The sequence below is a fragment of the Hypanus sabinus genome, chromosome 14, assembly GCF_030144855.1.
Source record: "Hypanus sabinus isolate sHypSab1 chromosome 14, sHypSab1.hap1, whole genome shotgun sequence".
Taxonomy (NCBI): Eukaryota; Metazoa; Chordata; class Chondrichthyes; order Myliobatiformes; family Dasyatidae; genus Hypanus; species Hypanus sabinus.
In genome coordinates this window covers 102356225-102383565 of record NC_082719.1, presented here as the reverse complement: position 1 = coordinate 102383565, position 27341 = coordinate 102356225, and the positions used below count along the sequence as shown (strand labels likewise).

At 41.6% G+C, this 27341-nt stretch overlaps 1 protein-coding gene across 2 annotated transcripts in view; it reads left to right on the top strand.

Moving 5' to 3' along the window:
• LOC132405026 (mothers against decapentaplegic homolog 4) overlaps window positions 1-27341 on the top strand; it is a 120594-nt gene that overhangs the window by 68376 nt on the left and 24877 nt on the right. For both annotated transcript variants that reach the window (XM_059989723.1, XM_059989724.1), the window contains exons 7-10: window positions 5566-5679; window positions 10038-10088; window positions 12131-12314; window positions 22751-22919. In XM_059989723.1, coding sequence (XP_059845706.1) covers window positions 5566-5679; window positions 10038-10088; window positions 12131-12314; window positions 22751-22919 — 518 coding nt within the window. The remainder of the gene's footprint in view (window positions 1-5565; window positions 5680-10037; window positions 10089-12130; window positions 12315-22750; window positions 22920-27341) is intronic.

Sequence of the window (27341 nt, the reverse complement as noted above, 5' to 3'; positions counted from 1 at the left end):
TTAAGTGCACCAAAACAAAACTTCAGACAAGAGAAATTGTATAGAAGTGCAGCACCATGAGGAGGAATTGTTCAGAAAGGACAAAACCAAACACTGTCCCATAGATGGCAAAAATCAAAATTGTGGTGGCCAGTTTTTTTGGAAAAAAAATCTTTATATGTTCTTCTCTTTACCCAAGATATGTTTGAGCGGAAGTAACAGTGATCCAGCTTGCATTAAATCTATGCTGTCTCTGCATTGGAAATAATTGCTGGAGGGATGTGGAGGAAGCAGGGTTCACCCATAATATCCTGAACCTCTCAAAGCCTTTGGCAAGAGGCAACACAGGTGTGCCTTTACTTCGTACTAGAGACAGTCATCCTTTTCACACTAAGTTATCTTAAAATCTGTGAGAATCGCTAACTATATTGGTGGCAGTGCTAATGTCATCTTTTAAACTTTGCAAATCAGGAAGTAGGTCCAATATCCTTTGAATGCATCAGACATAAACTCTTGGTGTGCAGTGAACATACGCAGACTAACCAACAGCTGTAAGACACACTTAGCTTGTGATGACTTTAGCTTGTAGCAGCACTCCCAGATTTTCTTATAATGCTCATTAAAAAAAATTCACTCAGTTTTCCATGATTTAAAATCATGCCTCATTATCGTAAACCCCTCCACAATTTATCCCTCTCCCCTCAGTAAGAACAGGCTGAACCTCTTTAGCCTCTTGTAATGGGCTAGGAGCCATCCATGTTTCCCCTTCTGAATCCTTTCATATGAATGTACTTGTCCTCCTGGATAATCGATATATGCTGAGATTCCCGCTTCGCCTGTTTTTCTCACAGATACCTCGACGGATTCGAACCTTGTAACCATTGAAGATGAAGGTGATGATGAGGATGATTATGAGGAGCCCCAGGAGATCATTCATCCAGATTCTCCAGGGGATGATCCAGATAATGGGCCAAATAGGTGGAGGTCTTCAAGTTGGATTCCTGAAGAGACTTTGTTAAAAATTGAGGAATGTCACAGTGCCATGTTGATCGATGGTTTCCAAAGGATCGAAGAAGGAATTCATGGACTTCGCCAAGACATGAATGAGCACATGGAGAACTTGTGTGGCTCTATTGAGTCTCTCCGTACACCCCTGCAACTAATAGGACAAACCCTTCGGGAACTTCTTGCACACTTGCAGGCCAGCCACCGGCCAGTGCAGGTGGATTCGGCAACTTCACATACTGAAGCGACTGCAGAGCCTGGTCCTTCCAGTGTCTCTTTAGAAACAGTACTTGGACAGAGTGAAAGGGGGCCTTTCAAAAAACAAAGAATTAATTGAAGATATGTAGATCTACATGGGACAGTTTTTTAAAAATCTTGTACATATTAGCTTTTCTTGGAAGGTGTGGTCTTGCCTTAAAAATGTGTGACATCACATATGTAGGTTTGGCTTCCTATAAAGGAGGAGCCAATTTTTTTTTAAACAAAATTTATTTTTGCGTTTTACTATTTTGCGCACTGACACATTCCCTTTACAGCCCATCAAATGAAAACCTAACTGACATAAACAATCATATAACCTCGAGATTCTGGAGAGGTTGGAAATCCAGAGTGTGTGTGTGTGTCTGTCTGTCTCTCTGTCTCTCTCTCTCTCTCTCTCTTTCTCTCTCTCTCTCTCTCTGTCTCACTCACACTGTCACACTCTCTCTCTCTCTCTCTCACACACACACACACACACACACACACACACACACACACACACACACACACACACACACACACACACACACACACAAACACACACACACAAACACACACACCACCCCTCTCTTCTCCCCCCCCCCCCCCCACCACCTAGAGGAGCACAGCAGGTCAGGCAGCATCCCTGGAACACAATAGTCAACACTTCCTGCTGAGACCCTTCACCTAGTCCTGATGAAAGGTCTTGACTCAAAGCTGGAGAGCTTTATTCTTCTCCATAGATGCTGCCTGACCTGCTGAGTTCCTCAGCTTTTTGTGTTACTTCTGTCATGTAGTTGCGCTGTAAGTTACCATAACTGAAAGTTTAGCTATGCTATTTTGATTACTATAAAGTATTTTAAAGGACAATATAATGTCGAGAATGTTGTAGACATGTAACTGAGAATGAAAATCCCTCTTCAGACCACCAAATTTACTTTTTAAGTGGCTTGTCTTGTGGTACAGTGTGTTTGATTATCTCTGCTGGTCTTTATGAGAATGCCTGACTTCAAGATCTTTGCATCTAAAAAAAGGAACAAAATCTAAGAAAGGGTGAGGTCAATGATATGTTTGGAATAAATATATAGAGCTATATGTGTTTATATACATATACAGTGGATTCCAGTTAATTGAGACACATCGGGACCAGTACAGTTTGGCCCAATTAAGTGGCTACCCCAGTTATTGATGGAGGGATTCATTGATTGTATGTTGCAGTGTTCTTTTGATTGACTGTAAATGAACAAAATCAGTTTAGGCTGCTAGTGCAGATAATGAACTGCCTTAATGAAATTTTCTAAGATTGCATCATCCAAATTTTCACTTTCATTGTGGCATTAAAGATTATTGTCGATGTCTTCAAATTCTTCATAGTTCCTAACTTTTTGAAGTAGTGAAATTGTTTCATTTTCATTCCCAGCCATTTCTAGCATCTCCAAGAGTGAAAGCTTGAAACCACAGTGAACAAAACTGTTCCAATCGTCTTACTGCTTATTTCTTGCTAGTTGTGACAAAAATCACTACTTTTTGAACACAAGCTCACGCAACTGATGCTATTTAAAAACTGTTTACTCTAAGCATGGTGTGGTGTATAAAGCCACACGAGTGCGCACATCTGACACTAGTTAGAAATTGTTCAGCAACAGACACCTTCCCCAGTTAAGCAACATAATGTCCCAAATAAATGAAGGGAACCCTGGCTATTTTGTCAGTTTGTTTTTGTTCTTTGAGTTGTCTCAAGTAAGCAGCTGCCCTGATTAACCGATGGCCCAATTAACCAGAATCCACCGTATAAAGTTATATCTGTTTGGAATACGTATGTAAGGTGTGGGTGTTATGGTAGGGTGGTGGTTAGCATGACGCTATTACAGCTTGGGCCATTGGAGTTTGGAATTCAATTCTGGTGCCGTCTGTAAGGAGTTTGTATGTTCTCTCCATGTACACTGGGTTTACTCCAAGTGCTCCAGTTTCCTCCCACAGTCCAAAGATGTAAATTAATTTATCATTACAAATTGCCCCGTGATTAGGTTGCTTGGTGGCTTGGCTTGTTGGGTGGTAGGGCCTGTTCTGCACTGTATAAATAAATAATAAATAAAATTATTCCTTACGTTTGAGATTAAAACTTCATTTGACCCTCTGATTAAACTTGCCCCATTGGGACTGGAAGACTGCAGGATGGTGATATGTACTAATCCTGGGAAATGTTCCAAGGGACAATGTCCCCACTCCTTTCCTCCAGCCCACCTTGATAATGCAATGGTGATATTATTAATTTTGCACTTAGTGTGTTAATACTTTTCAGTCTGTGCAGATTTGCCTGAATTGTGCATGAGTATTCCCTTGGTTAGATTGGCTTTTCATTAGGTGTTGGAATGAAAGGGTTACAAAGCTACTTTGCATTATGTTCCTCTGTCTGGCTTAAGAAATGGTTCATTGGATTTAACAGCAGCATATCTTAGGCAGCTGTAAGATGGCAGATGCATATTAGTATTGACAATTGAAATAGTTTGAGTTTTAATTATGCAGATTATGGGGACCTCATTACAGTGCAGAAGCAACTCAGATCCAGGTTTCAGAACTCCATAGATCTTGCTTTGGTTCTGCATAAACTATGGTCTTAGACTTCTATTTCAGGATAGTTTGGGTGCTCACCCATTAACTTCTCTCGACTGTGAAGTGTGGGTTCTGCAACTTGGTCAGGATGTTTTACAGGAGAAAGAGTGGTAGCATGTGTTTAAAGAAAGATTGTAAAGATTATGTTAAGAATGAGGGGAGATGTAATCTGTTACTCTTTGACAAATCTTTTCTTGTTTATTCCTCAAAGCTTTAGACCTGTTGGTAAATTCCATATCTGAAAATAATAGCTACAATTTCTTTGCTGAGAGGCACTTAAAACTAAAACTTATGGACACTATTCATAAAATAAAGCTCATTTGTAGAAGTATTTGTTCACTTCATCTGTTATTTGACCTCCGTGCATCAGTAAAGTTTTTTATTAAAATTACTTGTACACTTAATTCACCATTTTGATTGAAGCAGTTTTATTATTGGCTCAACTGCCATGAGTTTTTCTGTCAAGTTCAGTTTTCTGATTCTGCAAATATAAAAAGGTTTGTGAAAATGGTACAGTTATGAAGAAAATTGCAAATTTACAGGTTTATTTGTTAGCATTAGAGGGAATTTGAAATGATGGCTTTTAATATTGAGCATAATCTGAATATTTCATAAAGAATTTATATACAGAGCAAATTTCAAATCTATTAACACATCTTTTCTCGCTGGCAATAAAGGTTTACTGTTCTGACAATTTCTGACCATTTGATGTACTTATACTCTATACAGTTGGATTGCTTTTTATCTCAAATAAATCCTTATAATGAGCACCATTGTTATGGAATCCTTTCACATAAGGGTCTTTTGACATTTCATAATAGTCATTATTTCTTCCCATACATGAAATAGGCATTGCCTCAGCTTTCTGTTCCAGAATGTAAAGAGTATTGTGGGGTGTTGAAGTTAATATTAAAAGACTCATTCTTGTTTCTTCTTGGCTTATCAGTCCTACTGGGGCCTAGGCCGCCAACAGCAGCTTGCCATAGTCCTCTATTGTGGGCCAGTCTTTCAAATTGTCCCTGGTGTAGACCATCTTTGAAGAACCTTCATCTCCTAGGATGAGGTCTTTGGAGCTTCGGTTGGCATTTCTGTAGTGCTGTGTTTTTACGGGATGGGGTTGCTAGAGCCTCCTGATTTCGCAGCCAGGCTTTACTGTCCATGGAGGAGTTAAAAGATTAATTCTTCTTTATATATTCACAATGTAACTAATGATTTTAAATCAAAATTCCTCTCCATTATATTAAAAGTGGTTCTTTAAATGTATTGCATGTTGAAAACTGATTTATATATTTGATTGTTGATGACATTGGGTCTCTATTTATTTCACTGAGAAGCAATTACAATGGGCTTAATTTCCTGGTCCTATATGAAAACGGTGTGATTGTCCCTTTATATTTTCTTCAGATGTTAGGCCTTTTGATGACAAAGGTTTATTTTTTTCAGGTGGTTTTTCTCAACCCCATTTTTAGCACCTTAACTGGGTAAAGCTATAAATCAAAGGAAACACTGAGAAACTGATATTTGGATTATATTGATATACTTTGATGAAAATGTAATTAAATATTCCTGCTGTAATGTTTATTTAACAAAGATTATATCCTTATAATATCTCCTCCACTGTATTTACGTATTTGAAGAATGACACTGTTTATTAATTTGTAAATTAAATATTTGATTTAATTGTAAAAATTCATATGCAACTATATCTTCCCAATTTGTAATTTTTAACAGATAGCACTACAACTTGGACTGGAAACAGGACAGCAACATTTACACCAAACATGCCTCATCACCAGAATGGACACCTTCAACACCATACCCCTATGCACCATACAGGCCATTACTGTAAGTCATTGTGATCAGAATAAAAATTGCTATTAGGAAAATGGAACAAAGTGAAAAATTTAATTTGTAACATAAATTTTGGACTGCAGTATTATTTTGTGTTAGTGTGCTGGTGAAGTCAATAATGGTTGAAACAATGGATTGGGAACTTCCCTACATTTTAGCTTCTTAGTGTGCAATGGTCTTGATCAACTTTTAAAATTGGAATCCCTAGATTTGTCTTTCAGTCTGTTTTATTTATTTATTCATTCATTCATTCATTCATTCATTTATTTATTGGGATAGTGCACGGAATAGACCCACCCTGCCCTTTGAGCCACACTGCCCAGAAACCCCCAAATTCCCCAGCCTAATCATGGGATAATTTACAATGACCAATTAACCTATCAACCAGTTAGACTGTGGGAGAAAGCCGGAGAACCCAGAGGAAACCCACGTAGTCACAGGGAGAACATATAAACTCCTTACAAACAGTGGCGGTAATTAAACCTGGGTCGATGGTACTGTAAAGTGTTACTATGCTGTTGTGCCAATGTATTTGTAGTGTTAACACATTAATTTTTCATTAAAATTTACTTTAATATTTAAAATTTCATTTTCCCTTTTGTTAGTCATTACAAATGATGGATCTCAGTGTTGTATATTCCAATATACATGTACTTTGATAATAAACTACTTTAAACAAAAGGAAGGTTTAAATCAGAGCTTACGTAAAATTTCATAAAACTCCTTTCACAGTGCTTCCCAGTCTTCTTACTAAAGTTATTTGCAGGATAAAATTCCAACATAGTTGATGTTGATCACCTATGTGCCATTAATTATTCATTCAACTTTTAAGACAGCATTACATTTTAGAGAGGAAATTCTGAAGAATTGGTGGGGGGGGTGGTGGACCTCATTGAATATTGAAAGGCGTAGACAGAGTGGATGTGGAGAGGATGTTTCCTCTGGTGGGTGGGGGGGGGGGGGTCTAGGACCAGAGAGCACAGCCTCAGAATAGAAAAATGTCCATTTTAAACAAGGATGAGGAGGAATTTATTTAGCTAGATGGTGTTGAATCTGTGGAATTCATTGCCACAGATGGTCATATCATTGGGTGTGTTTGAAGTGGAGGATGTACAGTGCAGGAACAGGCCCTACAGCCCACAGTGTTGCACCAGACCAATTAAGTTAGTAATTAAATGGCCAACTAAACTAAACTCATCTGCTTAATCAACATCCATATCCTTCAATTTTCCTCACATTCATAACGGCTTCAAAGGTTATGAGAAGACAGGAGGATGGGGTTGAGGGATAATAAATTAGTGATGATGCAATCGCAAAGCAGACTGGGTGGGCTGAACATCCCGATTCTGCTCCTGTGACTAATGGTTCAGGGACTGTTCAGGAGTCTGATGGTGGAGGGGAAGAAGCTGTTCCTGAATCATTGAGTGGTTTTCAGGTCTCATAAGTATTGATACATAGTAAAAGAAGAAATTATATATATACATACATACACACACACACACACACACACACACACACACACACACACACACATATATATATATATAAAGGTTTTGCAACATAATACAGAAAGGAATTTGGAAAAAAAAGGTCTGCTTCATTGGGATAAATGGGCTAGTTTAATTTCCACACTTAGACCATAAGATATGAGCAGAATTAGGTCACTGGGCATCAAGTCTGCTCCATTTCGTTATAGCTGATCTAATTTTCCTCTTGGCCTCAGTCTCCTGCCTTCTCCCTGTATCCCTTCAAGAATCTATCAACCTCTGCCTTAAGTATACATAACGACTTGGCCTATCAAGTTGATCAAGGTTTTTCAGTTTTCAATAGTATTCAATTAGGCCACCCCTCATTGTTCTGAATTCTAGTGAATACAGACCCAGTGCCATCAAATGCTCTTCATATGACAAGCCATTCAATCCTGAAATCATTTTTGTGAACCTCCTTTGAACCCCGTCCAGTTTCAATACATCCTTTCTAAGATGAGAGCCACAAGGGACTGTCCTGTCTCTGTTTCTGTTTACACTGTACACTTCAGACTTTCAGTACAAATCTGAGTCTTGTCACTTGCAGAAGTTCTCTGATTGGTTGGGTGTATCAGGGATGGGCAGGAGTCAGAGTACAGAGGACCAGTGGACAGGTTTGTGGAGTGGTGCAGGAGTAATCATCTCCTGAATGTGGCCAAAACCAGGGAGGTGATGATTGATTTAAGAAGAAGACTGTGACATGTCCTTTATACATTCTGGGAGAAGACGTTACAGTGGTGGAGGAGTACAGATGCTTTGGTGTACACCTCAACAACAGACTTGACAGGAAAACCAACACCAAGGCTGTTTACAAGAAGGGGGACTCTTATTTTCTAGGAAAGGTGAGATCCTTCAAAGTGTGTAACAGGATGTTGGAGATCTTTTACCAGTCTGTTGTAGTGAGTGCAGTCCACTTTGCAGCTTTATGTTGGGGGAGCAACATCAGTAGTGGTGATCCAAAAAGACTAAATAAACTCATCAAAAAGACTGGATCGTTGATGGCTACAACCCCGACTCTTGTGAGTTAGTGGTGGAGAGAAGGTCACTAAACAAACTGTTATCCATCATGGACAATCAGGCACATCTCCGTTACCAACTGAATAAGCAGTTGAACACCCTTTCAAACAGGCTCATTTAGCTTTGCTGTCATAAGAATTGTTACAAAAAATCTTTCCTACCAAATGCAATAGGCATATACAGCAGTTCATCTCAATGTAACCGGAGAACTCACATCATTGTACAATATTCTGTTTTATTATTTTGTACATTACTATTGCACATTGGTAAACTATTGTGCATATTATGATTCTGTACTTTAGTATTAGTTATTTATTATTATTGCTAAGTGTGTTAAATGTTGCTGCTGTATTGAAATGATTTCCCACTTGGGATCAATAAAGTACTTATTATTATAAGGGGCTCAAAACTGTTCACAATATTCCATGAGGCCTCACCAGTGCTTTATGAAGTCTCAACGTTACGTCCGTGCTTTTCTATTCTAGTCCTCTTGAAATGAATGCCAACATCACATTTGCCTTCATAAAGAGATCTATGAAAGATCACATCACACTTGTGTGGCTATTTCACTGTATTACATAGACCATAGATCATTACAGCCTTCGGCCTATAATATTATGCTGAACCAATTAGCTGAGTAATCAAGTTGCCAACTAAACTAATCTCTTCTGCCTTTACAATGTCCATATGCCTCCGTTTTCCTCACGTTAATGTGCCTATCTAAGCACCTTTGAAAAATCTCTGATGTTTCTGCCTCTACAACCACCCAAAGTAGCGCATTCCAGACACCCTTCCTTTGTGTGAAGAGCAACTTGTCCTGCTCATTTCCTTTGAAATTACCCCTTTCACCTTAAATATATGCACTCTGGTATTAGACATTTCAACTCCTTGAAAAAGATATTGTCTGTCTACTCTCTCTATGCCTCTCATAATCTTGTAACCTCTGTCAGATCTCTTCTTAGCCTCCGGTGCTCCAGAGAAAATCAGCCAGGTTTGTCCAATTTCTCATTCTAGCACACACCCTCTAATCTAGGCAGCATCCTTTTCTGCACCCTCTCCAAAGCCTCAACATCTTTCCTATAATGGGGTGACCAGAACTACATGCAATATTCCAGATATAGAGTTTTATAAAGCTGCAACGTAACTTCCTGACTTTTGGACTCAATGCCTCGACTCAAGCATGGCAAAGTTCAGAGTTAAAATTTATTTTAGAAGTATGTATATGTACAGCCTTGAGGTTCGTCGTCTTCTCTCGCAAAACAGAAAAAACAGAATAGAATTCACAATAAATACACACACAAGACCGCTACATATCCGATTTATAAAGGAAGTCAAGTCTTGTAAATGGTAAAAAATAAGTAAACAAAAACATATGGAAAATGAATTGCAGATCCCCAAAAGTGAGTTCTCAGCTGCGGAGCCTGTTCAGTGCTGGGGCAAGTGAAGACCAAACAGGATCCTAATGGCTGTAGGGCAACAACTGCTCCCAAACCTGGCAGTGTGAGACCCAAGATGCCTGCATATGCCATGTGTCGTCTTAACCATCCTATCAACCTGTGTAACCAATTTTAGGGACCTTGAAGTACTGTTGACTAAAATAGTGCATTTTATTAATGTAGTGAGACTCTTTTTAACAATATTTAGTTTGCCACTGTTGATGTCAGAAGTACAGACATTATAGCCCATTTTCAATGAATTAAATTATCTTAAGACAATTCCCTTAAAACAAATCTTTTCTACTCCTAGTATAGTAATATGTGTGTGTTGTGTATTTAAGTTATAAAATTACATGCAACTTTCTTTCCCTAGGGGCAGTACATAATGAGCTTGCCTACCAACCACCCATATCTAATCATCCAGGTTAGTAAAAATGATACCTGACATTTGCATTATCTATATAGATACTTATAATTTGAATCTTGACTGAAATCTATGTTGTCTCACTAAGTTAGAAGCAGTCAGGGTTTAGGAGTGATGCTCCAGAATTGGAAATCCAACATGTCGGTCCACGGCCTCCTCTACTGCTGCGATGAGGCCACTCTCAGGTTGGAGGAGCAACACCTTATATTCTGCCTGGGTAGCCTCCAACCTGAGGATATAAACATCAAATTCTCGAACTTCCTGTAATGGACCCCCCCCCCCCCCCCCACCCCAACTTCACCTCTCCCCATTCCCGTTTCCCTCTCTCACCTTATTGCCTTCCCTGCCCGTCACCTCCCTCCCTCTGGTGTTTCCCCCCCCTTCCCTTTCTTCCATAGTCTTCTGCTGTCTCCTATCAGATTCCCCCTTCTCCAGCCCTTTATCTTTTTCACTAATCAACTTCCCAGCTCTTTACTTCACCGTCTTCCCCCTCTCCCAGTTTCACCTATCACCTGCCTTGTATGTCTTTATCCCTCCCCTCCCCCCCCACCCACCTTCTTAACCTGTCTGCTCATCTTTTTTTCCAGTCCTGACGAAGGATCTCGGCCCAGAACTTTGGCTGTTTATTCTTTTATTTCTTTATGCTGCCTTGCCTACATTTTGCAAGTGTTGCTTGGAAATTTATCCATGGTTTTCAGATGCACGTGACATGGTTTGAGAGATCTATGAAAGATCAAAAAAAAGTCATGGGCTCCATTTTAAGTATATATTTGAGAAAAGGAGCCATATGAACTGGACAATTATATTAATAGTTGTAAAATAAATGCATGAATTATAATAGTTCATTATCAAAATAATTGCTTATATCTACCTGTTAATTAATTTTAATCCCTGGAAATAGTCTTTAAGATTTTAAGATACAGTGATGCAAGAAAGGCTTTTATGCTGGGTATTCAGAGAACTACCACATCTGAGAGAAACTACTTGATGTAGCCACTGGATTATCTGTGATGTGTAGATTGAAAAGCTTCAGAGTGCAGAAGTTGCTTAGAAGGTTGCCAGAGATTAGACTTTCACAACTGCTGTTTTGGTCATTCATGTGCATCTTAAAATCACCAGTCATCACGGTTAAAATGGATCATTTATTGAGGTATCAGGGAGATTGGTGTAAGGGTCCTGTCTCAAACAGAAAACAGTTCTTCAGTAGGTGTTGCTTTATTCTGCTTGGTGAGCAAAGCTACGTATATGCTTGTAGCTCTTTTTCAGGCAAAACTCAACCAAATTTGATGATGCTTTTGCTGATTTTCCAGAGTTGATGTTGTGAAGCACTACGTGATTTCTGGATATGACCAGAAAGCATGTGATGCATCAGGCCATAGATCTATCACATTCATGAGGGTGTAAGAGTCATTGATCTCATAGAATTATACAGGATGGAGCGAGCCCATTTTGTTCATGCCTCTTAAACATTAATTGTATGCATTTCTACAGCTTCCTCTGACAGCCTATTCTGTACACTCACCATTATCTGTGTGGTAAAGATTGTCCTTGGATCCTTTTTAAATCTTTCCCCTCTGTTATTTATGCCCTCTTTGACTTTATGTACTCGTATATTTTAGAAATGCATGTGATGTGGGTAGGAATATAACCTGATATTTTAACCATGTAACCATATAACAATTACAGCACGGAAACAGGCCATCTCGGCCCTTCTAGTCCGTGCCGAACACTTATTTTATCAAGTAAGTTTTCAAATCTGATCTAATAGTGACAGGTTAGTAGATATGAGGGTCTTTCTTTCCTTGCAAATTGAAAGAGAAATGTATAATTTGCAAATCTACATTTAAATTGGTTAATTGAGTTCTGTAAATAACAGGCTTAATGTGATGATTTTATGATCCTTTAATTCTTTTTTGATTTTCAGAATGAAATGATTAACTATATTTTTGGGTTACAATATGATTTTTATTCTCGCTGAATGCTTAGTGTTAAATCGTAAAATTGCTCAGGTATTTCTCAAATTCTTTCAATCCATTTTCAAGTTCCTGAATACTGGTGCTCTATTGCCTACTTTGAGATGGATGTTCAGGTTGGAGAAACATTCAAGGTGCCCTCTAGCTGTCCTGTGGTTACTGTGGATGGATATGTGGATCCTTCTGGAGGTGATCGTTTCTGTCTGGGCCAGCTTTCCAACGTACACAGAACTGATGCCATTGAAAGAGCCAGGTAAAAAAAAAACAAGTTTAATTATTCAACCATATAGGAATACTCATGAATAAATACAGACAAATGAAGCAGTGTTCCTCTGAGGCACATGCAGCACATAAAAAAAAAATTAAAAAGAAAAAGGGCCCATTTTAATGAAAAAGTTAAAAGTGCACGTTGGAACTCACTGATACAGCCATTCATCAACAAAACAACCTCCTCTGAGTGTCACTGACCTTTGGACCCTCACTCCCAGTCCACTTCATCCGGTGGTCTACCAGCTCTCTCCTCAAGCATCTTCCTTCTTCATCCCTCGCCAACAAAAAACCACGAAAATCCTTCTTCCAGACCCACAAGAACAACATTCCTGTCATTGGATAGCCCCACATTCCAAAGCCCCATTATCTCCAGTCATAACCCAAACATTGCTGCTACAGAGAAACCATTACAGTAGCAGTGAAACCATACAGCATGTTACACTTTCCCCCCACCAGCTTTAGTCATGTCCTCATGATGCTAAGATAATTCGCCAACCCTTCCTGCAAAACTCAAATCCCAATCCAGGTGTAAAAGGCAGTGACGTAGCTCCCCAAAATGGTAGCAGTCATACCCTGTTCCCCGGTGTTACATAGGCCAGCTTATCTGGTGACCTCCTAATTCTCTGAGACCTCCATATCACCTCATTTAGCTCTTCAGGCTCATACACTACTGGGGATACTTCTGGTCTACCTGGCAAGACTTCCCCTGACCTATTACTCATGCCCACCTGTAACTTGGCACCCTCTGTCCTGTGGCCAAGGCCTGCTTCATCTGCTGCAGAGTCCCGTTGCAAACCAGGCTGTCCACAGATAGTGCCCCACCCCCCAAATTCACCTGACTCAGCAGGGAAAAGACTGGGAGTCACTTCCTCAATCATTGGGGAGTTAGCAAAAGGCAGCATATACCACATATCCAGGTCCTCATCCTCCGAATCAGTATCCCTCTCAGGGGTGGGGGCCAGCTTAACCTCGCCTGCTGTGGGCCCTGCAGTCACCCCACGTTTCCGCAGAGTCCTCTTACGAGGTGTAGGCTCCGAGTCAGGCTCTGAGTCTTCCTGCACCCTCCTGACCCAGGGGCAGTAGGTGGTACTGATGGAGAACCTTGACTGATCTATTCCTATCCTCTGGTTTCACCCAGAAAACTGGTAGGTTTGTCATCTGACTCTCCACCACATTAGGCTTAGCCACCCAACGGTCCACCATCTTATGCTTGCCAGTTAGCCCCAAATTCCTTATGAGGACTCGATTTCCCGGCAGGAATTGGGAGAACCTCACCTTTTGATCATACCTCCTCTTATTTCCTTAATTCTGTTTGGCAGCTGCAACCCCAGCTAATTCATAAGCCCTTTTCAGCTCTCTTCTTGTATCAGGCACATAACTTTAGATAAGGCTTCGGTGGTAATTCACCCTCCTCAGTCTCAAAGCAGAGGTCAATGGGCAACCTTCCCTTGCACCCAGACATCAGATAGTAAGACGAGTACCCAGTAGCGTCATTTCGTGTACAGTTGTAACTGTGAACCAGATGCCCAGTATGTTGATTCACCTGCTTTTCTTGCTGATCTCCAGGGTTCTGAGCATGTCTAGCAAGGCCCAGTTAAACCTCTCTGGCTGGTGATCACCATGTGGGTGATAGGGTGGGGTCCTCAACTTCTCAATTCCAAGCATACCCAGTAACTGATGGATGAGTCTGCTCTCGAAATCCCATCCCTGATCAGTATGTATCCACCTGGGAAGGCTATAATAAATGAAATACTTCTCCCATAGCACTTTTGCCACCGTAGATGTCCTCAGACCCTTGGTAGGAAAAGTCTGAGCGTATCTGGTGTAGTGGTCCGTGATGACTAAGACATTCACCATGTTGCTGGCATCAGGTTCTATTGACAGGAAATCCATACACACTAGGTCCAGGGGCCCTGCACTCTGCAAGTGGGACAAAGCAGCTGCCCGCGCAGGCAGTGTCTTCCACCATATGCATGACTTGCAGTATTCTTTGACCTCCAACTTTATTCGGGGCCAATATAACTGGTCTCTGAGCAATCCGTAGGTTTTTTCCACCCCCCAAATGTCCACAATCATCATGAAGTGACTTCAACACAATCCTGCGATACTTCTCAGGTGAACCAGCTGGCAACTCCGAGGTCACTCTGTGGTGATGTGATCTGGTAAAAGATACAGTTCTTCAACTCCAACCAAGGCCATTCTTGCAGTAATGGAGGCACCAAAGCATGTTTCATCTTCTGCACCTGAGCCATGTCTCCCTTTTTGACCACTGCCCAAGTGGTACCAATGCCCGGATCCTCTAGCTGAGTAGCTACCACTCCCCCAGAACTCAATTCCAGCAGCTGATTTGTCTTCAGAGCAGTCAGGTTACAGTAAACTAGGGGGATGGTGTCATCATAAGCTCCCATTTGATCCATCACTTGACCCTGCCCCTCCTTTTCCTCTGCCTTCATGGTGATGGCAAACTAACACACGGCCTTCAACCCCAGGGCAGGAATGTCCTCGCACTCCTCAACCCTGTCCAATACTTCAGGCTGAAATTATAGGCAGACAATGCTGCCAACCACTGATGGCCGGTGGCATCCAGATTCGCCTAGGTCAGAATATAAGTTAGGGGGTTGTTGTCTATCCTCACCTCAAACTTGGCACCATAGAGGTACTCACTCAACTTACCCACCACCACCCATTTCAATGCCAGAAATTCCAACTTGAGCATGGGATAGTTTTTCCTCAGAGGGCATCAGACGCCGGCTGACAAATGCAACGGGTCTCAACCTGGTGCCCTGATCCTGATACAGGACGCCCCCCCCCCTCCCCCCAAGCCCTCCTGGCTGGCATCCATGTGCAGTACATACGGCATTCAGGGGTCTGCAAAAGCCAGCACCTTCAACGTCTGAAAGGCCTCTTCACCGTTTATGTCCCACCTTGGTCCAAAGGGCTCCAACGGGCTAAGATACTCTCCACCCTCCTGTCTTTTCCCTCCCCTCCCCTCCCTTTCTTCCCCAAGGGAGGGTAACCACATAGAAGCTGATTCAATGGGTGACTCACTTTTGCATAGCCCTTCACGAACCTCCGTTAGTAACCATAGAGCCTGAGGAACAAGCGCAGAGTGCTCACAGTCTGGGGTCTTGGCCAAGTGATCATCGCCTCGACCTTAGCCAGGTCTGTAGCTACTCTGTTCTGTGAGGTGATGTACCCAACATAGCTAACAGACATTTTGCAGAACTGGCACTTGTCCAAGGAAAGTTTTAGCCCTTCAGCGGTCAGGCGGCTGAGCACCTTCAGTAGCCTCGCTTCATGTTCCTCCAAGGTGGATCCAAACACTATGAGGTCATCCAGATACACCAGTATCTAAAGCAAGTTCATGTTCCTGTCTTCTCCATGACCCGCTGGAAGGTTGCAGGAGCTCCCGATATGCCCTGGGGCATCCTTTCGAACTAGTAGAATCCCAGGGGATATATTAAAGCCGTCTTCTCTTTGTCAGCCTCACTCATGGGGATCTGGTAATATCCACTCCTCAAGTCCAGCACACTGAACCACTTCACACCACTCAGACAGTCCAGCGTGTCTTTGACTCTTGGGACTGTATACTGGTCGGGGACAGTGCGCTGGCTCAGAGTCCTATAGTCCACACACATCCATACTTTCCCATTCTTCTTCCAGGCCACTACAATTGGGGGCACTTAGGGGCTTTGGGACTCAGTAATGATCCCAGCTTCCTTCAACTTACACTAATGCTGCTGCATATCTTTCATGTCTGCAGGGGCCAGTCACCGTAACCTCTCTCTAAATGGGGTGTCCTCAGTCACCCGGATAGTGTGACGCGTGCTCTTGGAACAACCCACATCAAACTCATCAGTGGAAAAGACATCTTCCAGCTTCAACATTTTCTCTACCAACCGCCTCTTCCAACCTGCAGGCACCGGGGAGTCCCCAAAGTTGAATGACTCAGTTGTCAACTTCCCCCCTTTTTCCAATAGTCTCGCTCCGACTTTCTCACAGGGGCATTAGACATTACGATCACTGGGAACAGGTGTGCCAGAGGCATCCCCCACTTGAAAGTGACCTCCCTCTTCGTAGTGTTCCTGATAATCACTGCCATCCTTCTGCACAACAATGTTATATCACGTTTGTTTGAGTTGCTGTCAGCTTGAGGCAGTCCAGCCATTTTCCTCTGGCCTCTCTCATATACAAGATGTTTTCACCCATAGTACTGCTGCTCACTGGATGTTGTTTTGTTTCTCACACCATTCTCTAAACTGTAGAGACTGTTGTGCAACAAAACTCCAGGAGATCAGCATTTTCTTAGATGCCTGGTTTGGCAGCAACTATCATTCCACAGTCAAAAGCACTTAGATCACATTTCTTACCCGTTCGTAAGCTTGGTCTGTACAATGACGAAACTTCTCAACCATTTCTGCATGCTTTTATGCATTGAGTTGTTGCCACGTGAATGGCTGATTCAATATTTGGATTTATGAGCTGGTGTACCTAATAAAGTGGCCATTGAGTGTATAAATGATTTGGAGTTAAATATAATGGCCACAATTAGAAATTTGTTAATTTGGGGAGATGGTCTTCTCATTCAGTCTATTAAGGAAACAAAAGGCTACTTTATAAATGCTGTACAACAGAGAGAAATGGTTAATTAATAATCTGGCAGTTCTGGTCCTTCAGGGAAAAGTAATTATCCTGTTTAATTGAAAGTTATTTAGATCAATTTGAAGCTTACTCTTTCAAACCAAGCCACCCACAGAGGTATGAGGCATTAAATGACAGTGGTAGATTTGAAGATTAAATTAAGTAGAGAACATGCGATGGATAATATAAATAATTAGTACTTGGTTCATGACAAATTTTAAACCCTTTAAGGCATAAAAACTCAATTTTCATGGTTAACAAACAATTTTAAAAGTACATACACAATGTAATGTTGAAGAAAAGAACAACAGGGCTGTGCTTTGCCGCTTTTAAATTCTGTTACTCTTTTTTTTGAAGATTTTTGGTAAAATTTTAGCAAAGGAAGATATTGATAAGGGTAAGAGGAAAAGCCAAATCCAACTCCACTCTGTGAGTGGAGGCCAAGTCTTTGGCTATATTTAAAGTGGAGGTTGATATGTACTTGATTAGTCAGGGTTTCAAAGGTTATGGAGAGAAGGCAGGAGAATGAGGTTGAGAGAGAATGAGTTATATCAGCCATGATTGAACAGACTCAATGAGCTAATTTGTTCCTGGGTCTTAAGGAATTATGGAAAGCATGATTAATCTTGCTAAAAGTATAAAAACAAATAGAAAAAAATAATTTAATATGGGTTTATGAGGAATTAGCACTGAAATTAAATATTTGGTGACAATAAGGTAGAGAAAACCTGCTGGGAAAAATGGAGAATTTAGTGGGTCTGAAATTTGCCAAATCTGCAGGATCAGCAGATGCCAAACCTTTACAAGAGTCAGACAGGGAGGTAGTGCATGCCATGTTATTAGCTTTTATTTAGAGACACAGCACAATAACAGGCCTTTCTGGCCCAATGAGCTTGAGCCTCCTAATTACACCTATATGCAATTAACCTTCTAACCCATACATCTTTTAACTGTGGAGGAAACCCATGCAGTCACAGGAAGAAAATACAAACTGCTTACAGACAGCGGCAGAACAGGACCCTGGGTTACTGGCTCTGTAAAAACATTACACATGTTGCCGTTCTTGTCATCTCACAAATTACAGAACAACTCAGGCTTAAGGTGCTGAAGGTTTACTACTCTTATTTCTTATGTTCACTTTTAATGAACATAGTGATTTTGATAGTGGAGAAACAAAGTACTTGAGAACGTCCACAAATATTCTTTACTACAAATCATGTGAAAAAGGTGGAATATTTTAGTGGAATATAAAGGTGGAATATAAAAGACATAAAAACATAGAAAAGTACCAGACAGAAACTGGCTTTTCAGCCCACCATGTCTGTGTTAATAGTGTTGTGAAATTAAACTAACCCCACTGCCTGCACTTGATCTTTATCTCTCTATTCCCTGCTTGTAGCTGGGTCTAAGTGCCTCTTAAATAGTGCTAAATCCCCTGGTTGAGGGCACAGCCTCAAAACAGAGGGATGTTCATTTAGAACAGAGATGAGGAATTTCTTTAGCCAGATGTTGCTGAGTCTGTGGAATTTGTTATCATAGGCAGCAGTGGGGCAATGGCATCAACACGGATGATGCCAGCAGACTCAATAAACTGATTAGAAATGCTGACTCTACGAGTCAAACTGGACACACTGGAGGCTGTGGTAGAAAAAAGGATCCTACAGAAAATCCAGGCAATTCTGGACAATATTTCCCACCCTCTGCATGCCACCTAGGCTGAACAGAGGAGCACTTTCAGTAATAGACTAAGACAATTGCACTGCTCCGAAGAACACCATATGAGCTCATTCTTAACTCTCAGCCATTAGGCTCTATAATGTGTCAACCTGTAGCCAGGGAAGTAATGAGCCCCTCCTGTTGGACTGTTGGGAGGTAACTAATTTTAAAAAATTCTCTCTTCTCTTCTAATATTTGCATATCTGCACTTGTAATGCTACTGTGACACTGTAATTTCTTTTGGTATCAATAAAGTATATCAATCCATCTATCACCACTGCTTTATAAAGTAAACATTACATCCTTGCTTTTATATTCTAGTCCTCTTGAAATGAAAGCTAACATTACATTTGCCTTCCTGACCACAAACTCAACTTGCAAATTAATCTTTAGAGAATCCTGCACAAGGACTCCCAAGATCCTTTGCACCTCAGTTTTTTTGTATTTTCTCTCCATTTAGAAAATATTCAACCCTTTCATTTCTTCTATCAAAATCTATATTCATACACTTCCCAACACAGTATTCTTCCTGTAGCCTCTCTACTTCCTCAAAACTAGGTGCCCCTCCACTTCTCTTCATATTAGCTACAAACTTTGCAACAAAGTCATCAATTCCATCACCCAAATCATTGACATACAACGCAAAAAGAATCAGACCCAGCAAAGCCCCTGGACTTCATACACTTCATGCCCCCGGCACCTGGATCTTCCACAGCGAACATCAATGCAAAATACTTATTCAGTTCATTCATCATTTCCTTGGCCCCTTTTTCTACTTTTCCGGCACCGTTTTCCAGAGGTCCGATATCCACTCTCTCCTCTCTTACATTTTAAGTATCTGAAGAAACTCCTGGTGTCTTAATATTATTGTTTAGCCACTTTTGTATTCCATCTTTACCTTTTTAATGACTCTTTTAGTTGTCTTCTGTTGGTTTTTTTTAAAGCTTCCCAATCCTCTAGCCTCACACTAATTTTTGATCTATTATATGCCCTCTCTTTGGCTTTTATATTGGCTTTGATTTCTCTTGTTAGCCACTGATGTGTCGTTTTTCCTTTAGAATACTTCTTCCTCTTTGGGATTTATTTGTGTGTGGTTGTGTGTGTGTGTGTGTGTGTACGTGTGTGTGTGTGTACGTGTGTACGTGTGTGTGTACTGTGTTTGTACTGTGTTTTCTGAATTGCTTCCAGAAATTCCAGCCATTGCTGCTTTGATGTCATCCCTGCCAGTGTTCTTTTCCAATCAATTCTACCCAACTCCTCTCTCATGCCTCTGTAATTCCCTTAACTCCACTGTAATATTGATACATCTGATTTAGCTTCTCCTCAAATTGCAGAGTGAATTCTATCATACTGTGATCACTTGTCCCCAAGGATTCTTTAACAAGCTCTCTTATCAATTCCGGTTCATTGCACAAATCCAGAATAGCTGATCCCCTTCTGTATTCCAGACCAACCTGATTTTCCCAATCTACCTGCATATTGAAGTCCCCCATGACTATTGTAACATTGCCTTTTTGGCATGTATTTTCTATCTCCTGTGGTAATTTGTAGGCCAATTCCTTACTATAGTTTGGGGGTCTGTATACAACTCCCATCAGGGTATTTTTACCCTTGCAGTTCCTTAGCTCTATCCACAATGATTCATCACCTTCCAACCCTCTGTCACCTCTTTCTAATGACTTGATTTCATTTTTTACCATCATATCAACGCTGCCCCCTATGCCTTCCTGACTCTGCTTTCGATGCAGTGTGCATCCTTGGACATTAAACTCCCAACTGTAATCTTTCAGCCCTGATTCAGTGATGCCTTCAACATCGTACCTGCCAATCTGCAACTGAGTTGCAAGTTCATCTACCTTGTTCAGTTAACTACATGCATTCAGATACACCTTCAGTCCTGTATTCACCCTTTTCCATTTTGTTGCCTTTTGATTCCTAACTTCGTCTGAGGTCTTACCAACATCTGTCTCCACAACCTCTCCACTAACTGTTCTGGCACTCTGGTTCCCATCCCCCTGCAACTCTAGTTTAAACCCCACTGTGCAGCATTAATAAATCTTAACTGCTAGGATATTAGACCCACTCCAGTTCAGATGCAAACTGCCCCTTCTGTACAGGTCCCACCTTCCCTGGAAGAGAGCCCAATGATCCAAAAATCTTATGCCCTCCCTCCTATACCAAATCCTTAACCACGTATTAAACTGTGTAACCTTCCTACTTCTAGCCTCACTGGTACGTAGCACAGGTAGCTTCTGAGATCACAACCCTGGAGGTCCTGCCCTTTATCTTAGCACTTATCTCCCTGAACGCCCTATGCGGAACGTCGTCACTGGCTGTTCACCCTCCCACTTAAAATTGCCGAGGACTCTATGCAAGATATCCCAGACCTTTGCACCTGCAAGGCAAGATACCATCCAGGAATCTTATTTTCTCCAACAGAATCTCCTGTCTGTTCCCCTAACAACCAAATCCCCTATTACCACAGCAGGCCTTTTCTTTGCCCTTCCCTTCTGTTCTCAGAGGCAGACTCAGTGCCAGAGACCCGACCATTGGTGTCTTTCCTCCGTTAGCCCCCTCCCACCCTCACAAACAATATCCAAAGCGATTGTTGAGGGGGTTGGCCACAGGGGTACCCTGCACTGTCTCCTTAACCCCTTTCCCCTTCCTGACTGTCACCCAATTTCCTGTGTCCTGCGCCTTGGGTGTAACTACTTCTCTGTATGCCCTATCTATCACCCCTTCAGCCTCTCTAATGATCCAGAATTCATCTAGTTCCAACTCCTAACGTGGATTGTTAGAAGCTGCAGTTGGATGCACTTCTCGCAGTTGTCGTGGTTAGGGTCACTGGAGTTGTCCCTGCTGTCATCCTGCAGGAGAGCATTGCACTATCCTGCTGTCATCTCTACTGTCCTAGCTGAGCAGGTATAAAGAAGAGAAGGAAAAAAACTCTTTGCTTTATTTGAATGAAGCCTCTGTTCTCTAAGGTCTCAAAGACCCCCTAAAGCTTTAAGATCACCACTCTGCCTGTGTCTCCTCAAACAATGGCCAGACCACTTGCCCCTGCCTTCCTTTAATTTGCTTTTACTAATTAATCCCAAACTCCGACTGGTCGCTGATCAAAGCTCTGTTACACTGCCATGAACTGCTCCTGCCTTTTATCCTCAGGCTGTGGATCTGATTGAAGTGCATTCCTCTCAAGTTCTGATATTTGGATTGGCCACTGGTCAACGCTCTATTATAGAATACAGATGAACAAATTGAAGTGTTTGATTGTTTTACACCATGTAGTTTTTGATTAATTGGAGGAAATGAATACCTTTGGCACTTTGGAAGGCCTGGGCAGTGGTGAATGAAGTAAAACAAGGCAGATTGGTAGCCCTTTAAATCGTCGTTTGGACTCTGGGTTTGTTCTTTGTGTAGTGGGTGCCTTGTGCCAGTTTGAGGTATTGCAGACTTCAAGGATGACATGCAATTCAAGTACTATAATTGCAAAATAGACATTACAGCAACCAGAATGGCTACTTAGAACTGAAATGATGCTCTTGCAATTTCATCTACCTCTGTGAGACTAAACCTGACCAGCAGTACAATTCAGGAAAGAGGCAGAAATTGCAGTGCTCCTCTTTTTTCACTCCTTGTATCTGTAAAGTGCTATCTAAATTTAAAAATACTTGCACAGTTTACATGATTGAAGCCCAAAGGTCTCGATAAATAAATAAATCTTAATTTATTAGTGCTATTTTAGACCATAAGGCCATAAGATATAGGAGTAGAACAAGGACATTTGGCCCCTAGACAGTGCTTAGCGATTCCATCATGGCTGATTTATTACTCTGCTTGAGCATTCCTGCCTCCTCCCTGTAACGTTGATTAATCAAGAACGTATCAATCTCTGATTTAAATATACCCAATGACTTGGCCTCCACAGCTGTCTGTGGCAATGAATTCCACAGATTCACCACCCCTGGCTAAAGAAATTCCTCATCTTGTAACATTGATCAACCACCTCTTCTTATTCCTTTATCATTGAATGTTTAACCTGGCTTCATTTGATTTTGACAGGTTACACATTGGGAAAGGCGTGCAGTTAGAGTGCAAAGGGGAAGGAGATGTTTGGGTCCGATGTTTGAGTGATCACGCCGTGTTTGTGCAGAGTTACTACTTGGATCGGGAAGCAGGCCGGGCACCTGGAGATGCAGTCCATAAGATTTACCCAAGTGCATACATTAAGGTTTGTTCAATTGGATTAACTAAGTGATGAATATATTCATTTTTAAAATATTTGTGTTGTTTCATTTTACATAAAGCCATAGTTATTTCTCAAAATGTTCTACATTTTTTTTTTAAAAGGCAAAAACTCTAATTATAGACCATAGATCATAGAACATTACAGCGCAGTTCAAGCTCTATGGCCCACAATGTGCCGACCTTTTAATTTAGAGCTTGCATTCCACATAGCCCTCCATTTTTCTATCATCCATTTAAGAGTCTCTTAAATGTTCCAAATGTATCTGCCTCTATCACCACCCCAAAAGGGTGTTCTACACACCCACCACTCTGTGTTTAAAAAAAACAATCTATCTTTGACATCACCCCTATCCTTTCCTCCAGTGGCATTAAAATTATGCCTCTGGTATTTGCCATTTCTGTCCTAACAATGACTATCCACTTGATTTAGCCTCTTAACATCAGTATTCCTCTATGAAGTCACCTTTCATCCTCCTTTTCTCCAAAGAGAAAGGCCCTAGCTCAAATTACCTATCCTCATAGGACGTGCTCCCTAATGCAGGCAGCATCTTCAGTAGGTACATCTAATGTCAGAGAAATGTGTACAATATACATCCTGAAATTCTTTTTCTTCGCAAACATCCATGAAAACAGAGGAGTGGCCCAAAGGGTGAATGACAGTTAAATGTTAGAACCCCAGATTCCCCCCCAGCTCCCCCTCCCCACATGTAAACAGCAGCAAAGCGACAACCCCCTTCCGCTGAGCACTCAAGCATGCATCAAAGCATCAGTAAAGACACATTCTTGCAGTACCCCAAAGACTACTGGTTTATCCGATAATTCGATATACTACAGGCTCTCTCTCTCTCTCTCTCTCTCTCCCTCTCCCTAATAAGGAAAAAAGAGGCTTCGTTTCACAGCAAGATGGGAGACGTAACAAAACAACTCACCGATTTATAGTGTTAGAAGTCTGTCTGTTGCTTTTTCTGAGCTCTGTGTCCCAAGATCTCGGGTCTCTGGGCAAACAGCCAGCAGCCAGCTTACTGCTTTCAATTTTCTGTGTACTCCCATGACACGCCAGTTTTCTGCGGTGGCACCAACCTCGAATCCACCTGCTTCTGTAGAACCATAGAACGTTACAGCACAGAAACAGGCCTTTTGGCCCTTCATGGCTGTGCCAAACTATTTTTCTTCCCAGAGCCATGAAAATCTGCCACCCTGAAGGTGCATTAGTCTTTCAAGTCGCATCCTTGGCATATTGCAAAGCGGCCAGTTGCGAGGCCCTGAGAATGGGTCCCATTCCCGCACAGAAGGTAAATCTCATCTGTATCTTCATTACAGCACACTGCAAGCCCTTTGGCCCGCAATGTTGTGCTGACCTTATAAGCTGGAGTTGAAAATATAATCAGTATGTTAATTATAGCAAAGGTATCCAAAATCAATAATATCCAGGACATAATGCTGCAGGTTTATTCTCAAGCCATTAGGATACTGGAATCTTAACTCAACAAATGTGTCCTACAGAAAGCGAGCAAATTCCTTCCTGCTAAGTACTTTCCCTCAGTCAATTTTCAAGTGCAGTGGATTTCAGTTAATTGGCCACCGGTTAATAGGGGCAGCCGCTTATTTGGGGCAACTAATCAAGAAAATAGCCCAGGATTTCCTTTGTTTATTTGGGAATTATGCTGTTTAATTGGGGCAGGAGATTGTTGCCAAACAGTTTCTAACTACTGTCAGTTATATGCACTTGCGTGGCTGTTAGACATTACACTATGCTTAGAGCAAACAGATTTTAAATAGCGTCAGTTGAGTGTGTGTTCAAAAAGCCGTGATTTTTCTGAGAAATAAGCAGTAAGACAATTCGGAACTGTTTTGTTCACTGCGGTTTCAAGCATTCATGCTTGGAGATGCCAGAAACAGTTGGGAATAAAGATGAAAATTTGGAGATGCAATCATGAAAAAGATTGTTTGAAGGCAGTCCATTATCTACAATAGGTGTCGGTGCTGATTTTGTTCATTTACAGTTGATCAAAAGAACACAGCAGTGTACAGTGGATGAATTTCTCCATCAATAATTATTAGGAACTAATATAATTTTATAGTAACACACACAAATTGCCGGAGGAACTCAGCAGGTCAGGCAGCATCTATGGAAATAAATAGGTAGTAAATATTCTTCAGAATTGAGAAGGAAGGAGGAAGATGCCAGAATAAAAGGTGGGGGGAGGGGAAAGGTTTAGCTTGGAAGGTGATGGGTGAAGCCAGGTTGTTGGGAAAGACCAAGGGCTGAAGAAGAAGGAGTCTGATAGGAGAGAAGAGTGGAGCATAGGAGAAAGGGAAAGAAGAGGGGCCCCCGGGAGAAGAAATTGGTAGGTGAGAAGAGGTAAACGGTCAGAGTGGGGGAATAAAGGAAAGGGGGGAGGGGGAAATTTGATTATCAGAAGGAGAAATCGATAATCATGCCATCATAGAAACATAGAAAACCTACAGTACAATACAGGTCCTTTGGCCCACAAAGCTGTGTCAGACACCTTAGAACTACCTAGGCTTACCCATAGCCCTTTATTTTTCTAAGCTCCATGTAGCCATCCAGGAGTCTCTTAAAAGACCCTATCGTTTACGCCTCCACCATCACTGCTAGCAGCCCATTCCACGCACTCACCACTCTGCGTTTTAAAAAAAAACTTACCCTGACATCTCCTCTGTACCCACTTCCAAGCACCTTAAAACTATGCCCTCTCATGCTAGCTATTTCAGCCCTGGGAAAAAGCCTCTGACTGTCCACACAACCAATGCCTCTTATTATCTTGTACACCTCTATCAGGTCACCTCCCATCCTCCATCGCTCCAAGGAGAAAAGGCAGAGTTCACTCAACCTATTCTCATAAGGCATGCTCCCCAATCCAGGCAACATCCTTGTAAATCTCCTCTGCACCCTTTCTATAGCTTCCACATCCTTCCTGTAGTGAGGCAACCAGAATTGAGCATGGTACTCCAAGTGGGGTTTGACCAGGGTCCTATATAGCTGCAAAATTACCCCTCGGCTCTTAAACTTAATCCCACGATTGATGAAGGTCAGTGCACCGTATGCCTTAATCCTTAACCACAGAGTCAACCTGCGTAGCAGCTCTGAGTGTCCTGTGGACTCGGACCCCAAGATCCCTCTGATCCTCCACACAACCGAGAGTCTTACTATTAATGCTATATTCTGCCATCATATTTGACCGACCAAAATGAACCACATCACATTTACCTGGGTTGAACTCCATCTGCCACTCCTCAGTCCAGTTTTGCATCCTATTAATGTCCCATTGTAACCTCTGACAGCCCTCCACAGTATCCACAACACCCCCAACCTTTGTGTTATCAGCAGATTTACTAACCCATCCCTCCACTTCCTCATCCAGGTCATTTATAAAAATCACAAAGAGTAAGGGTCCCAGAACAGATATCTGAGGCACTCCACTGGTCACCAGCCTTCATGCAGAATATGACCCATCTACAACCACTCTTTGCATTCTGTGGGCAAGCTAGTTCTGGATCCACAATGCGATGTCCCCTTGGATCCCATGCCTCCTTACTTTCTCAATCAGGTTGGAGGCTAAATAGACAATGAAAGGTGTTGCTCCTCCACCCTGTAGGTGGCCTCATCTTGGTACAAGAGGAGACCATGGATCTACACGTTGGAATGGGAAGTCCTGCTTGTGGCAGATGGTTCAGAGGTGCTTGACAGAGTGGTCCCCCAATTGATGATGGGTCTCACCAATGTAGAGGGGCTGCATTGGGAGCAATAGACACAACAGATGGCCCCAGCAGATTCACAGATGAAGTGTTGCCTCACCTGGAAAGAATGCCTGGGGTCCTGAATGGAGGTGTGGGAGGAAAGTACTGTAGTACTACTGGTAGTATTCTAATTTGTTGTGTATTTCATTGCGTTACATAAAATTTGTTACTCGATTTGTCTTTTTTATACATTTTTAACTATTTCCATTAAACTTCAGCTGATTAGACAAAAATGTACTTGTCCTGATGTGTCCCAATTAATCAGAATCCATTGTATTCCTAAAATGATGAAAAATGTTGCTGATGTACTATACAACTAATAATTTGTCATCAGATGTTCAGTTTAAACTCAGCTGGGACCAACCACTCAGTTCCACACCTCTTTGTAATCTTGGCCCAAACATTAATGAAGTAAATGACTTACAGTGGTGAACTGCCTAGGATAAGAAATAGCATCTCACCTAGTGCAATGGAATCCATTTGTCCCAAACCCCAGAACTGCACTGAAGTAATGTTTAATGGTAAAATTGGGTACTCTAAACTTGGCCAGTGTTGGTGATAACAATCCATTTTAGGAATGCCCCACCAATGCCCACAGTATCATAGTCTCAAAAGTTGTCTAGCTGATGAATTCTGGATGTGC